Genomic DNA, 17,995 nt, shown 5'->3' with positions numbered 1-17,995 from the left:
TTATTTAAATATAACATTCGTTCTTCTTTTAAAGGATATGTATTAAATCGGAAAAATTAATGCTTTCATTTCATATTATAAAATCGAAAAATATCTGAGAGCTAAAAACATTTAATCCAAGGAAATGTTTAAAGTGAATTTTAAATGAAAGTACAAACTTGATTTTTAACATATTTATCTTTCATTTTTTTATAATGCAGATCAAAAATATAAAATAAAAATGCAATTTTCTAAAACAAATGAAGTATTTTTTTTTTATTTGACGATTTGAATGTTTACATAAAAAATATTTTCATAGATATTCTTAAGTTTTTATAAGCATTTTATACTTTTTTTCTTATTTCTTTAACATAAAATTCTTATTAGAAAAGGTCGATTTGATGCTATCGATGTAATTTTTATTATAAATGTGCAAGGAATTTTAAAAATGGATTCAAATAGAAATGCATTATTTTGTAAATTGTTTCTCAATCACAAATATAAAAATTGAAAATAAATTTAAATAATTCTAAAATAAAAAAGTTCTTACCCGATTTAAATCATAGACAAGAAGAACATATTTCTGATCCGCAGACATACTGTATTTCTGTACCCTGTTTTCCTTCTGAAATACATTTCAACAATTATTGACGAAACATTGTAATAAATAAGTTACATTTAATAAAAATACTAAAATAATATATTAAAAATGGCGTATTTGGGAACTATAACATGTAAGGTAGGAGGATGTTGAGTAAGATTGTTTCTTTAGAACATTGGTATAGTTCAAAATTAAAAAAAAAAAAAAAAATGAAATGGAATCAAGAAATTTACCTTCCTTCTCAAAAATAGTTTCTATAAACTTTAGCTTATGGAATGTTCTCCATTCATGTTTAGTGAGTTGCTGTTTTAAAAGAAAGTAAATTTTTATATTTTATAATTTCTTCGTTTAATTAAACTTTTAGGGTTCAGAAAATCTGCGCAACATACAAGATATACTTTCTTGGACGGTTTAAAGTTTTAAAGCAGTTCAGGTAAATCATATTTTTTGATTATAGAAAGAAGATACCCATTTCACATTTGTGTCCGTGTGTCCTTTTTCTATATATCTGATACGCTTATTTCTACTTCTCTCAGGTTAGTATGATGATAAATTATAGATAAAAGATTGATAGAACCTGCATATCTGAGAGTAGTATCAATTCTATTACATCAGAAATGTCTCAGAATGGATTGCAAAATCAGTTACATTCCTTTAGAAATTTCTTATTTTGAATCTTACATAAGTAAACATATTTCCAGTGCATTTTCAAAAAGGAAAATATGCACTTCTAATAATTTAGCATTTTTTCCTGTAGATTTTTTGGGTGCAATATTTATGAACCATCTGTTTGAACTGTTGAAAACCCCTTAGAGGAAGAAAAAAAAATAAATGCAACCCTTTCATATGCAGCAACAAGATTTCTCCTACTATATTCAGCTTTAAATCCTTCAAAAACATAGCTTCAACAACAGAATTGAATACTGAGATCTTCTTCTTCTCAAAATATGTTGATTTTAGAGTAGTAGAAAAAAAGGAAAAAGTAGCTATAAAATCGAGAATTTATGCCGACATTTCGGAAAAGCAGGGATTAAAAGAACTGAATAAGGTGCTAGAACAGAGAAACATTTGAAAGAAGAAAAACTTAATCGCTGCAAGATATCTGTAGGAATATTTCGAATAGATTTTTAAACAACAAATCAAATAAAAAAAGGAAATGAATACCTTAAAAATAGACCCAGAGGTCTTAAGTGCGAAGGGATTTGACACTAAAAGACTTGTCATATGATTGTTCAAAATTTAATCAATCCAGCGATGAAAATTCTTCTACACATTTGCTCATGCAAAGCTCGAGTAAAAGAGGGTGAAAAGTTTTTAAAAAATCATTTCTATACTTGGTGACGGAGTGTAATTTCCTTTTTAAGGAAAAAAAATAATAATACCAATGCTTATTTATGTTTACATATATGAGTTATGGAAATATCAGTTCAAAATTTAGATATTTTATTAAAGTTATCTGTGACAGGAACATATTAAAAATGACATCCCTTTTCGTAGAATTATTTTTTTAAAATAATCTAATAATTCGTCAATGTGAGGAAATAATTAGACAATTTTTGTCATGTTATTGTAGATATCTTTGTTTTGTTGTGTTGCTTTTATGTCTTAAAAGACTTCTAATGAGGAAAAAAAATTAGAATTCTAATTCATTATTTAATTTTTTATTAAGTTTGAGTGTCTTATAATATCTGTAAATTTTATTTCATATTTTATTTTCATAATGGCACATGTTTCACTTTAGCTTATAAAAATTTTGAATGTTGATTAAAAACACATTTTCGGTTAACTAAAAAAAATAATTTAAGATGCAAAAGAAATACTAGCAAAATAAATTTTATTTTGTTCTACAATCGTGTTTAGACATTTCTATGAAAACAACTATAGATGCACTCAATGTATATCTTTGTATCAAGAGCAGAAACTGCTTTGGAACAAGTTAATACCTATAGTATTTTAAGAATAAAAATTTTGTAAGTATCAAATTGTGGAATTTATAACTAAAACTGATTATATTAGTTTATAATATATTAATTTTAATCATTGCCGCTGGTAAAATATTTTTTTCAGGTTTCGAATAGAAGTATATCAATGTTACAGACTCTTCCTACTTGAATAGAATTCCATATAAATTGATATTATATAATAATTTTTATTAAATTTGGTACTATTTGTAGTCGCATAATTTTAAATAATGTTTCAAATAAATTATATAAACAATGTTTCAAATAAATTATATAAACAATGTTTCAAATAAATTATGCAGATAATGTTTCAAATAAATTAAAATAATGTATTTATTAATGCACCAAATACTCAATTTCTATGCATTGTATTGCTAAAGCTACAAGAAAAGAAATTAATGTTTGCAGTTCAATATTTGTTGGACAAGCAACCACAGGTGAATTCTGAAATCACTAAAAAATTTAAAGTCAATATTTCACAAATAAATAATAATAGTTGTCTAGAGAATAAAAGTTATAGTTTTGTGAATATTTATATTTTACTTTTCGAATTTCTGCTTCTGAAAAGTACGAAAATCCATTGACTATTTATAAATTAATATTTTATTTCACATTCTTTCAATATAATGTATTGAATTTACAAATTCATTTAACAGTTTAATATTAAATGAATTTCTGAATTTAAAATTAAGCTATTAAATTATTCTATAGTTCAGTATTAAAATTATGTAAAATATGGTCATTCATTTCGATTTTATCATTTTTTGATAAAGCTGCATTTGTTGACTTCATTCATCTATGACTTTTTTATGGTCTTTCTTTTACTGCTAAAAAATACTATATTCATTTCTTGGGGAAAAAGTATGGATTAACATTTCATTTCAATATAATGTACAATAAACAAAAGAAAAGAAAGTTTTCTCTACTAATTTTTATTATTAATATACGAAAAAAAAAATTCACAATACATTGAGAAAGTACATATAAATGTAGTAAGATTTCACTAACTTTTTCCAAATTCATTTTAGAATTTGTAATTTGGATTCAGAAATTTTCAATTAATTATCTACTATTTTTGTCATTAAATTGAAAAATGCGCTTTTAGTCATATATTTATAATTTTTATTGAATAAAAATGGATTGATAACTATCTATAACTGGTCTATATTAATTCTATATGCCTCAATATAATCGCATTCACATGGAAGAAAAGAGCTATTCAAGAAGTAAGTGAAATGTAACAATCTTTATTTACTTCTGTAAATGATTTATTCTTATTTATTTGCTTTAGTTTTTTCGAAGAAAAACTTTTGCAAAAAGTGAAATCTAGATACATTATAATTAGACATTCCAAAATAAAAGTTAAATATTTCAAATCCTTAATAATTAAATAGGAAATCTTACAAAAACGGCATTATGCAGGATTCTTTTTGAGCTCTTCATTCGGATGGAGTACAAAATAAGATGTCCATCTTTATCTCGGAAAACAAGTTGATCATCTGAAAAACAAAACGAAGAAAGTTTACTCATTTTATTTCAATTATTTTAATGCAATGAATCTTATTAAGAAAATTTTATTTGTATAAAAGTTCTTAATTTTAGCAAATGTGAAACACCTTATTTTTTACAAAAAAATATTTGGGTTATTTTCAGCTAAAAGCTGCAGCTGTGGAGGGATAACAAGGTTGGCTGGTTTGCTTATATAGCCAAGGATACAGAAAAAAAAAACATACAAGAAAATCTTTTGGTATAATAAAAATCAATTTGTATAATTGTCCACATCAATCTGTAAATTTGATGGCGCTAAAAGCATCCTTTTTGGACAGTGTCATTATCGAATCCCAGTTTCCGGGTTGGCGTTTAGCGACTAAAAGATATTTTTTTATGTTAATATTGTCTAATATATTGATATATAAATGAAGCTGAGTTTGAATAAAAACTTATTGAGAATCATGAAATTTACATTTTATTTACATATTTTATAGAAGATTATAACAAAAGTTAATGAGTTGACGTCTGCGATTTTTATTATTTTATGCTGAGCATTTTCTTTTAGCATTTATTCGATTTTATATTTGATGTTGATTTTTTTTCTGCTAGTGGATTGCTGCTTGTTTCGATCCGCTTCTAGTGACTAGTTTTGATTTGAAAGTACTTGTTTTTTTTAATTTCGAGGTTTTATTGTTTTATTTTCAATATAATTACTCAGTTAATGTATGCAAGAATCATGTATGCATCACACTCAGTCAATGTATGTAAGAAATTATATTATAACTTAGTTAATATGTGACAATCAGATCGGAGACATTGTCGGAGACAGGCACATCTTATAATCTATTATTATATTATATTATTAACAATGACATCGATACAACGTTCTAAAGGAATTATTTCAGATCACAGCCTCCATATTCTGCCTTTCCAACTGATATATAACCACTCGAAGGAAACTTTCTTCTTATCAGACATAATATCAAACTACCTGTTATATTCTTTCGAGAGTCTTTACACAAGAATTTTCGTAGAATCAATCCTGCGATTTGCTTGATTTCTATTACTCTAGCAACGATAAATTCTCAATCATCCAACCAAACAGTTAAAACCAGAACAGTTAAAATCATATAACCAGACAGTACAAATGATTGTTTGAACGACATAATAGTATTTTCCTTTATATTACTCAACAGCTTTTTGAATTGAAATGAATTCATCATTAAAAATTCAATTACGCAATATGTACGATAATTTCATCATCGTGTGCTTAAAAAGCATTTCGAAAATATTTCGCATCTGTAAAATTAATCTGCAGATTTGCAGTGAATTCGATGAGGATATTCATATCTTTTGACGATGAAATAGGGCGATATTGGAGCTTTTATTTAATTGTTGCTATTCTTCCTAATTTCTATTTTAATTATTCTATTCACGAGTGCATCTATCTGGTAGGGTCATTATTAATTGTTAAGGCACTAAATGATTTTTATTCTTTTAAAAGAAGATGGGGAATTTTTTAATCAACATTGTTGAGGAATAAATACCCTTGTCTTTCTTGAATGATTAAATATGAATGTGACTGAAATTGACTTTGCCATTCATTACCTTAATAGAAAAATGAGTAATACCGTAGATGTGACAGTTGATTCATTTTTGATGTCATTCCATCTTGGCCAGATTGTAAACTTTTGAGATTGTCAGTGTTTGAGAATTCTTTACATTATATATATATTATCTATTGAACCGATTACTTGTCCATGAAACATAAATTATTCAGCTTTTCATTTATTTTTAAGAACTCTGGAAGGAAAAAAAAAAAGAAAATAAAGTTTAACCTCAAAACTCTTCTTTACCAAGAACAATTCTTAGACGAGGATCAGAAGTTTTTGGACAACTTTGCAGATTCTAAATTTCCTATAAGGTACAATGACAGTGCTTTAGTTGCTTTGGGCACATTTATGATTATGGGAAGTTCATCTTATGAGAAGGTTGATGAGAGCCGGGGACTGAAAGGGAATAGGAGATCTTTTCAAGGAATCTTTTACAGGAGGTCTGACTACGAATGGACTAGGAATGAGAACATATGACCAATGTGCATATGACCAATTCTCTTCATATATCGAGAATGGGAGAAAGCAATATATTTAGGGATTGGACAATATCTTTGTTTCAAATCGCTGTTCATTCTGCTTAGTAATTAATTAACTTCATGCTTATTTCTCTATATCGAAACTAGAACTTAACTTTATTTTAAAAGGAAATTTCCCTTATTCTTTTTAATTCACGAATTAAAAATGGTTTCTTCACTGCAAATTGTCATGCATATAGCATCCTAGAGTTTTCCCTTTATTTTTGAAAGTGATTTTATGGAAAGTAATGACTTACTTTCTATTAGTTGAAACTTGAAATCAATGCATGATATCATCGAATGGATAAATAATTTGTAAATGTAAATACTGATAAATGGAACAATTTAAAATTATGCCCTTGCAGAAAAATAAATTTGTTTTTAAGATTTGCTCATAAATTAGTTTCTCCTATTTAAATAACTGATCTGTTTTATCTTCAAATAGTAATAAAATGTTTCTAGATTCTGATTTTACTTCTTCTGATGAACTCTTTGTAATACCAATAAGTAGTTTTTATTGGCATTGTTATAGCAAAAGTTTGAATTCATCATAGTTTATTTAATAAGGTGCCTTTGACGAAGAATAAGGAGGAAATGTCCAGAAATACTAAAAGCTTTCTAATGGTGAATAAAATGACGAATAAAAAAATGAATACTAATGGCGAATAAAAAAAGGGAATACTAAATGCACAAAAATAAAAGATGACTTTATATGAATTGCTTATTTTTTTATTTATCAACCAGTTTTCAGAAACAAATTTAATGTTAATCTATTCTATGATATCTTTTCTCCATTATGCAACTCTTTTTCATTTTAATATTGTTATTTCCAGATTCCAAGAACGCAAGAAAATTCTTATTACATTTTAAATAAACATTCGAAAAACACCTCCATGTATCTATTCAAAAAATTAAATTTTTCCTCGTAAAATTTATCTATTCAAAAAATAAAATGTATATAACAAATGTTTCTTAAGTTTTGTATTTTGGTTAAATCTAATTAAATAAACTTCTTAGTTAAAGTTCGTACTGATTTCATATTGAATGAATGCTTTACTTGGGCAATAACTTATTATTACAGGAATATAATTTTGAATACATAATTTACAAATATGCTTTGTGTATTATCATATAGATTGATCTTTATTTTAAGAAAAAATGCATTGAATTTAACATTTTACATCAATCTGGATAAAATTTAAAAACGTTATACTAATCAATACACATTTTTTATCATGAGTGGCATTTAGACGCTTCAAGATGCAAATTTGTTATTTATTGCAATTATAATAAGTGATTGCATTTTTGTCCTCGTAGCTGAAGCTAAAGAGAAGCATCAAGTAGCATATTTGGCCCGTGACAAAAAGTACAGCCAATAGAATTTTATTACATATTTTGTTTTGGATTTCAATCGCTCATAAGAAATATCTTGATGGAATTTCTCTTTCCAACTCTGAATTGCTTCATATTGCAATAAATAATTCTTCATAAAATAACATTTAAATTGAAAAAAAAAATATTTCATAAAGAAAAGTTATGTGAAAATTAATAAAATTAGTTAGAGATAATCTTGAAAACCATGTTTCTTCAGAGCGAAGGAAGAAATTAAATGTAACCTATTTTATTTTTTGACATTTATTAGCAGGACATTGGATATATTATTAAAAGGATTATTTTTGCACGCATTTCATGGTCGCAAAATGAGGAATTTCCAAGTATGTTTCAAGTGTAAGTAACAGGATATCATGTTTCTTAGCAAACAATTTACATCTTAAATTTTAATAGTTATTTTTAAGGGATATTTGAGAGTTTTAAACAAAATCTATCCTAAAACTGTAGATATTTAACAAGAAATTATGTGATAATGAGTTTTATAATTAGAATCCATGCTGTTAAAATAAAACGTATTTTAAATATAAGGATATTTTTAAATTACTAGTACAATACATTCCCGAGTATTCGGTTCGCGACACTCCGGCTTCCTTACTATTCGGCCTAGTTTTCTTTTACTATAATTAAATGAGGAAGGCAAGGCGTCTATTAAGTCAACTATTAAGGAATTTTTCAAAACATAAAAACTGTAAATTTTGATTCTTTTTTTAGGGTTATATTTTTCATATTTATGCAATCACTTAAGAGTGAAAAATTAAATCATTTTTAGAGAATTTTCTTGAGAACTAAGCCTATGATTTACGTTAATGTTTTGTTTGTTTTCTGAATTTAATTCCAGCCTTACAGAATTTATGTTAAAACGTGAACAGTTTATATTCTTTAATTTCCTTTTTCTCTAATAAATTCTAGAAATATGCAGTCCAGTGTATAAACTACAAGTACAGTGTCTTCTATTTTAACTCGACACACTACCGTAAACTGCTTCTCTGATTCACTGGACCGCGGCTTCGTTTACATTGAGATAAATGAAAGGCTTAGTACTCAATAAGAAATGAAGAAATACATATTGTAACAGTGAGTTTTGGTACAAAAAATTTGTCTTCTGGTATTGGTGGGCAAAGAAATGATTTCGTAGAACTTCGGCCTATCCGAATTTTTTTAGTTATATGGCCAGTCCTTCCGCCACATTAGGTCAGATACTCGAGAGTGTACTATCCTTTTCTGAAACTTCTTTTTGTTCTAACTGATTTAGGAAGAGACAGAGATGCGTTTGCAAAAATACCGTCTGGAAGAGAATTCCTAGCCATCTAGACAATATTGGGCTGTTATTTTATTGACGAAGATTGCACATTTATGGTTACACCAGCAATATTCATTCAATTGTCTTGTGTTTCCTAATGCATATTGTGAAAGTAACAAAAAAAATGTTCGAAATGTAAATTTGAAATTTAAAAGATTTAATTTTGTTTATTGATAATAGCAAGAACTGAAAAAAACTACATTGAATTATTATCCAATATGTTAGAATTATTTCTAGTATTTATTATGTACGATGGTTTTCCGATTATTTTTTCACATTATATACTTTACTAGCAGCAGTATCTGGAATCAAAATAGTATATATATTTGAAAACGTTGATTTTTTGTTATATAATTAAAATTGAGGCGAATATTGTTTGTAAATATTTGTAAGCATTTTAGAAATTATTAAATACTGTATTAATTACCATTATAATCATATATTGCTTATATTCTTGTTGCAACAGAGCAGTAAATGAAATCTCTTTAATTTTTAAAAATATAAGAAATTACATGAAAATTGCATGTATAGTAAACTTATCATAATTTAATTGATACTTTTAAATCTTTAAAATTGCTAAATAGTTGTCTGAAGCTTAATGACACAAGAGAGAGAATTTCGTTAAGTTGCGGTGGTCAGTTGATAAAATTGCATACATTTAAAAATATATTTTCTATACATTAAAGATCAATCATTCAGTATATTTTAAAATGATATATTTTGAAAATTACACGCAAGCTAAAGCAAGAACAAGATAAAGAGATCTTTTAAAATTGATTAATCATTAAAAAGTGAAAAATAGAAATTTAATTTCCAAACAATACAAAAAGAGAATCATTTCAATCTTTTTGCACGGTTTTTAACTACTTATCATAGAAAATGGATTAAAGTTTCGAGATAAAATGTTTTAAAATGTATTGGCCAAAATTGTCTTCTTTTTCAACTTCTGTTTAAATGTTCCTCTATCAGGACAGTTAGAATTAAAAGTGTTGCTGCTGCTGTTATTTATTAATAGGTTTAACAGCTATTTCATCTATTGTGTCATGTCAGTCAAATTTTAATGCATATTCAGTTTTAGATGTTCCGTTTTACTTTTCAATATGATTCGAGAAGTGATAGCTTGTTTGCATTGTTTCAAGATTTGAGTTTACAGACGGTGATTTAATAGTTATCAGGAATTTTTGCATTATCGATTGAATGCGTAGAAACAGGAGAAACATCAGCTTGTATTGACTCATTCTGTAAAAGGAAATGTGAAGTCGTCCAAAGTTTAAACTGTTTAATTGTATCAATTTCACCGTTGTTCACTGCCACAGAAATACATTTTTTACGCATTTTCGTTGTTTTAACTTTGTAAATACAAAAAGAAAAAGGACCCTTAGAGAAACCCTTTGAATAATCGAAATCAGAAGCTGATTGTAGAGGAAAAGTGGAATTCATAAAAGAATTTCTATCCAACATATCAATTTTTCAATTAAAAAACATAAAATAAATGGAATTATATAAATTTAAAAATAATAAACTGGTTTAAGTTTTTTAATTTATATTTTTCCCTAAGGTTGATTTGATTTTACATTATCATAAAACATGGTGTGTATGTGTGTTTTTTTGCCGATGAAGAATCTTCGCTCTGATCGACTATTTCAAGAACATGCAATGAAGATTAGACAAAATGTTGAAAGAAATTACAAATCGCCATTCATTTAAACTGTCATCTCATCACTTCGGAAAACGCTGAATCATCACAATGTTGAAAATCATGATTAATGTTTAATTCTCGAAAAAAGTATTCCTTATATTTTATGCCCAAATTATTTTATGAAAGTTTATCAAATTGCAGAATTATACTATTTATAGTCTAATTCCATAGTTTAAATAAGAAGACGCTTTCTCACACATATACAAGAGTGAAGAAAAATGCAACAACTTTTCATGAGATATTTTTTTAAATATTTTTTCATGGTGGACAACTGGCCCATTGAAACATTTTTACACATATATTATGTCTGAATTCAGAATCAAACACACTCCAAATTGCATTTTCATCTAAACACTATATCGAATTCACTTATTTTATTAATTTCAAAAATCTGAAGGCATAGATAAGCAAATATTCATAATTAAATCAATTTTTAAATTCAAAATCTCTACAACTTTCCCACTCCCATCTTCAAGAACGTCAACACCTACATTTCAGAGAAATTTAAATAAAATTAGATGTAAAAAGAACATCGTATTTCGGTATGATAATATAACCCCAAACTATAATAAATAAAAACATTTTCACTTTCTCTTTCTTCAGTAAATCTTATCGCATCAAATAAAATTTCTTACTTCCATAGAAAGAAGGAACAAGTAGATCGTATTAATTTAGAACCTTACTCATCTTAAAGTATTTCTCCTTACATTTGAAAACTTTTCAAAACTTGCGCTTTATTCCTTGATATCAGGTAGAGAGTGAAATTTTAATCTCGTTTGTTATTAATGAAGTTTTTCTTTGTCCTGCCTCCGAGCTGCACATGAGAGTGGGCCAGAGTTACCGAAATGAATTCTTGTTACATTCCTCAGAAAGAAGATGCAGTTCCCCCAGCAGAATTGCTTATTTACATAATTACGTTCGAGGAGACTGGAGGTAGGTACATTCGGGTGACGCGTGTTTCACTGCGGTTACGGGAAAAAAAAGGTTTGAGAAGGAGGAGATATGTTTCCGAATAAAAATGAAAGATGACATCTTAAAATTTTTAAAACAAGAGAAAATATAGATAGAGCACTTTATTAATTCGATTATATGAACGAGGTTGAATAAAATGAATTTATTTTTTAAAAACCTAAAAACAACTTAAATAATGTTTTTGGTACAATCAAATGTAAATTTTATTGGATCTCGTAATTTTAATATGAAAAATATTCTCTTTTATTTGCGTCAAAAGGTGGCTCACATATAGATTGTAGATGGCTCACACTTATTGTAGATTTTAACATCTTTATTAATTTTGGTATTAATATTGTTAAGATATTTTAGGTTGGTATAGTTTTGTGGCGTTTCATGGCGCAAAAGTCATATATGGCCATACAGTGCTAAGCAAAAGGGAAAGTTAAAGTAAGAAAACAAGAAAAACGAGAATTATGTAAAACACGTTGGAACATTAATGAAAGCATATGTAAAATTTAAGAGCAGATGGTAAAAATTTAAAACGGGATAAGCATTTTATTAAGAAAGATATTTTAGGAAACCGTTCCTGCTGCATTATTTCATAAATTTGGTTTTTTACAGAATTATTTAGATATTTAATTATTTTAAAACATATATTTGCCTGCGTTTTAACGTTAGGTTTTTTTCTATAGTCTTTACATTCTTTACTAATTGCTTAAATAATCTGTTAGAAATTCATATTATCATGATTCTCTTATGTCAACCTTACAATTTTCAGCACATTTAATTTTGACAGCTAAAAAGAATGAATTTCTACAAAAATCGGATAAATGAATATGAAAAGACAAAAACGAGCTGCACAGGATAGGCATTGTTATTGGAACTGCACATAAACGGGAGAAAAAAAAATCTTGAACATTTTGTACCTGCACGATTTACAATTTTACATGATTGTAATATGAGATTTAATGGAGATTATTTCCGAATTTTGTCATGTGCAATTTTATATTTATGGGTATTATTTATCTAATTTCAAAATGCCGATTTACGCAGATTAAAATAATAAGTTTGTGATATAATAGAGATCATCATCTTGAAGTTTATTTTAGATTCTAGAAAAAAATAGGCGCTGATTAAATCTTAAAACTCAGAACGACATTTTGATGCAGTAGTTTCATTGGCTCATTTTAGATAGGTTTTTACTATCAAGTAACTGGCGTTAATTGCCCAAACATTGCCACTTTGACCCTAATTTACTTTTTATTTTAATTTTAATTTATTGATATTAAAATAAATATTTCTATTCAATTGTTAAATCAAAATGATAATGGATTTTGAATACCGATTTTTTTATGAAAAGTGATAACGTTTTAGAAAAGATGACAGAGATATTCAAAAAAAGGAATGTCTTTGAAAAATACGTTATACAGAATAATTTCATTAAAAACATAACATTTTGCTTATGTTAAAAGAAGTGACTCTCAAATTTTATCTATTTACGAAAACAATGAAAAGAGAAAAATAAAAGAAACAAAGTAGAATACTTTTTACTTCAAACTTAAACCAAATTAGCTGATTCAAATTAAATAAAATCAGGAATGAAACAATTCTAAGCACATTCAAATATCAAATAATCCCATTAAGAATACATGACTGACAGTTCAGTCAGAATCAGACACATTAAGTGTACTGAACTTTGTTTAAACTTATTGCTCGGAATTAGAATCATGTGATCTTGATGGGAAATGAGTCTTCTTCTAGATGTGCCCAGTACTAACTTAAAATTAACTTCTGCAAATAAAAGAATGATGCCTTCTAATCATGGACACTATTATTTCAATTTCTTTTATTCACTATATTTAAATTTTACATCAGTATCATAAAATGCCTCGTTTCAGGGAATTTAATTGTAAAGCTAGTATATCTTATATCAATATGTAAATTCATGAAGGAAAATGATCATATTCTTCAAAAAGGAATTATTTCATTTTTTTGAAGGATTTTTCTTAACACGTTATTACGTATGCCAAGAGAACTACAGACAAGATGAAAGATGTTAACATCTTAGCATGACAAAGAAAGACTATTGAATAGGTTTCTACGTAAAAGGGCTGAATATCTCGTAATATGAAAGAATAAGAAAATAAAAGAATTATCTTACTTATATTTGAAATTAACTGCTTAGCATATTATTTCAAAGATTATTTTAGGTTCAATAGAACCATGGATTTACTTAGATAGAATTTTATAAAATAATTCTTAAATTTCGATATTAATTCTCAAAGTTATTTGTGAATCAGACACATTTTAGAATATATTTTTATTAGCAATAGAACATAATTATTTTTTCTGAGTTAGCAAATAAGAACATTAATTTTGTATGCGTCCTGGCCTAGAGGACGTCCCGGGTTCAATTCCTAGTTCGGGCATGGTTGTTCTATACTCTGTATTCTATCTGTGAAGTGTGTGAAAGAGGCAACCTGTAAAAATGGGTTTTACAAGCGAATGTATGAGTGTCATCTTCATATGAGTTTTAAGTCTGACTTCTGAGCTCGGGTGTTCAGGGGTCCTTATCCTCAGAAGCTACTGCACCTCTCTTTCCTCGATCTCTTGGACTTCTTTTGAATTGGAGTTCAATCCAAGAGGAGATACGCATCAACAACATTAATTTTTTTTTCTTATTTTTATATGAAAAGCAGTTTATGAAAAATAAAAAAATAAAAACGTTGGCAGAAAGTATGCAATTCAGACGAGGTTTAATATCTGTAATGCTTTGAATAGCTAAGTTTCAATTGCAGTAAAGCTATGTCTCGATAATAAGATACGATAGTTACAAAATCCGTTTCAAAATTTATTTTTTTTGAAAAAAATGCACCATTTGCTATTAAATGGCTCTATAAGAGTAAATATTATAATTAAAAAAAATGGTAAGGTAATGTATTTTTCTTGTTGAAATCAGTGGAATAAAATGTTTTGCTTTCATTCCGCTTTTTGAGAAATATAAAAAAATATTACAAGGGAAATAAAAAATGCTTTGCTGATTTCTTAAATAAGAAAGATCACGGAAAGAAAGAATGATAATAATTTTAATTTTAAAATTTTACAGCTCGTTTCGTTATTTATTCAAATTTATAGATTATTCTTATCCCACATCATATTACATTTTATTCTGATTAAATCTAATTACAAAACTAAATAATTATGATTATAAAGATAATTATAATTGAATTCAAAAAAATATAATCCCATTATTAGAAAAATCCTTTTTAAAATAGATATTTTTACAATTACAATAACTTAAAAGTTTCAGGTTTGAAAAGTTATTTTCAGTCTCTAATCAAAACATCTGACGACTCTTTGTAGAACGTTTTTCAAACTCATTCTCTTTCAGTTTTTTTTTTTTTTTTTTCATTCTTATAATTGAAACCATAATGAAATCACAGATGGGAAAACTGAAAGAAAATGTATTGTTTCTTTTTATATCATCGGAGAAAAAGTATCTTCGATGATATAAAAAGAAACATATTCAATTAAAAAAGCATTATTTCATTCAATCATAGAAACAATTTCTTTGTAACTACTTTCAATTAAATCCTTTCTTATTACTTTACTTTTAATTATTCATAAGTTTTTTTAAGATTTTTTCAAACTATTTAATGTATCTTTCAATCAATATTTATCCTTTAAAATGGGGCTCGGACAGATGAAACAAAAAAATAGATCATATTCATATATAGTGAAAAGATACAAAATCCTGACTTCTTCAAAAGTATTTATTCATTTATTTAGAGGTATAATTTTATTATTAAAAGATTGTTCGTAAAGTAAATAAAGTAAGATTGTTCATTAAGTAAGAAAAGTAAGTAAAATAGGATTGTTCGTAAAGTAAATTATATTATCGTAAATTATTGAAAAATTTCAATAATTTGATAGATTGTGTACTTTTAAGCATTGTAAAATATATGTTTATTTAAAATGGCATTTTAGTTCTATAATAATAAAAACAAATAAATTTTATAAAAATTTAGTAATTACAATTGAAAAATATGCGAAATCCATTCCAACCGACATCATATTTATTAAGAAACATTTAAAAACATCACAAAATAAAATAAAGACAATGTGTGAAACAAAGGATAATTCGATTTATAATATTAAGGTAGCAAAGGATAATTGGTGAGTTATGAAAATATCTTTGATGTATTCTGATTTTTAAAGGTCTTCTATTAAGAAATGTGCAAAATAACTGTACATTTAAACTTTCTAATGAAAAAAAATGTACCAAATAATTTTTCTCAAAAATTTCAAACTAAATAACCTCTTAGATTCAATTTTAGACCTCACAAATCAATCAAATTATAGAAATTCTGAGGATGGTTGTTCAACTTCTAACATGAAGGAAAATGAAAGTTAAGGAATCTTGCTTATAAATGTAAGACCAATAAGGAATATTCTTTGATAGCTAAAGTAAATTAAGTGAAACAATTATTAAACATTAATATTTTGTAAAACATTATATATCTCGTGGTTGTAGAATTAATTAAATAAAAAAAAAATAAGACAAGAATCTAATTTCAAATCAAGACATTTTCAGACATTCAAATTTCTAACAGTAGTAGAATTCTAAGAGAAAGTGATATAAATTAAAATCTAAAGTGATTTAAATTTTAATAATTTGAATTATATATTCCCTGCATTGACATGGATTTTTCAAATGAATAATATTAATACATTTTTAGAGATATTTCATAATTTATCATCTAGAAAAGAAAATTCTAAGTCATTTATAATTTAGATTACGAAGTTATTTAAAAATGTATACATTCTTAACAATCGCAAATGATAAAACAAAGTCTAAACCCCAGTTACTTTGAACTATTTCCTTGAAAAGTTAATTTATTAAACCACGAACAATCAGCCGAAAATGTCAAAATAATTAATTCTAAGCGATGAAGAATATAATTCGAATAAAAGCTGATAATTTGCATATTAACTCTATTCTTCAACATGGTTAATTTCGGCATTTAAAAAAGATACCTCAGATAATTATACTTAAGAAACTTATTTTAATCGTTTTATTATTATGAGGAAATAAAGAAAACAATATATAATAAGATTAAATAATATATAACGTATGTTAAAAATAATTGTTTCACAGAAAAAGTACCCCAATTAGGGCCCCCTGCTCTTTAGTGAAATACAAGAGTACCATAACTTCTGTAAAGTAGGTTTCTAACTTAGTTTGTTTGTAGGATTGTTTTAGTAAAATTATTTCTTTTATAAATATTATACAATTTAGTATTTCCTATTTGGAATTTGAAAAATAAATAAAAAGGTATACAAAGAATAATAACTTTTAAATACATATTCATGGTAGCTATTTCTATAAATAAGATAGATTTTTTTCCATTAATATAAAAAATTATCCAATACAATGGTTTATTACATACAGAATTAATTAACAGAATTCGACATACAGAATTAATTAACAGAATAAGAGAAGACTCCATATTTTTGTTTTGTTTTGTTATTTATGATGTTCTGAGACACAGATAATGTAATAATTTATAAAGACATCAAATATTTATCCATAAAAATGGTTCAAAAACTGAGAGAAAGAGTTATAAAATAAGTACAAAGGATTGTTAACATGTATTAATTGTTTCCAATCAACCAACCAATTTTTGGGAGAAAAACTGACTTATAATCAACCTGCTGTTTATAAAGATTTTTAAAAAAATATTTCTGTTACGATTTATTTATATTAATATTACTATTTAAAAAAAAACTAATATCCCTTATCAATGATATTAATAATACATGAATGAAGTTCATATAAGAACAGATCCTGTTATTTCATTCTTATTAAATAGCTCTTTATTAATATTCAAAATTAACAGAAATATTCATCATTAAATTGTAAAAATAGTAATGTGTAAAAAAATATTGATCAAAAATATTTCAAGAAAATGTAGTCCTGTCAAAGTTCTATTTATCTAAATGGTCTCTTCTTTTTCCGTTTACTTTTCTTTCTAAATTAGGGCTCTAAGGGAATTCTTAGGGAACATTTTCACTAAAGGAGCTTGATTGTATTAGCCTCTATGCTGCATTACCGAAATGCACAAACATTTTAGTGGAATGCCATTACCATTCAGTAAAAATGTTACATCGCCTTTCTGTTTCACTCTTTTATATTCCACCGAGAACCACGGACGCCATATTTTCTTCCTACAATCTGCTTAATGAATAAAAATATCTGTTGAACTTCGAAACAAGAATTCAGAACATTTTTAAATTTGAAAAGTGAAAAGTTTTCAAAATTTCGAAGCATACTTCAACGGAAGAAATAAATATAACTTTATAGATAAATTTCTTTATAATTTTCAGCTAATATTGATTAATGGAATGTTGGAATTAGATTAATGAGCATGAGAAGTGCAGGATTGATTACTTGAAATTTCTTTCAATTTTATATTGGTAGCTTTTT

The 17,995-nt window shown here is 26.2% G+C and overlaps 1 protein-coding gene across 1 annotated transcript in view; it reads right to left on the bottom strand.

Moving 5' to 3' along the window:
* Window positions 1–17,995, bottom strand: part of LOC129962173 (inactive dipeptidyl peptidase 10-like) — a gene marked incomplete at its 5' end in the record, with an annotated part of 691,141 nt that overhangs the window by 103,421 nt on the left and 569,725 nt on the right. The window contains 2 exons of the mRNA XM_056075911.1: window positions 530–604; window positions 3,946–4,040. Of these exons, the coding sequence (XP_055931886.1) occupies window positions 530–604; window positions 3,946–4,040 (170 nt within the window). The remainder of the gene's footprint in view (window positions 1–529; window positions 605–3,945; window positions 4,041–17,995) is intronic.

Source organism: Argiope bruennichi, chromosome 2, assembly GCF_947563725.1.
Source record: "Argiope bruennichi chromosome 2, qqArgBrue1.1, whole genome shotgun sequence".
Lineage (NCBI taxonomy): Eukaryota > Metazoa > Arthropoda > Arachnida > Araneae > Araneidae > Argiope > Argiope bruennichi.
Note: the sequence above shows the minus strand (reverse complement) of the source record. Positions and strands in the feature narration are given on the sequence as shown.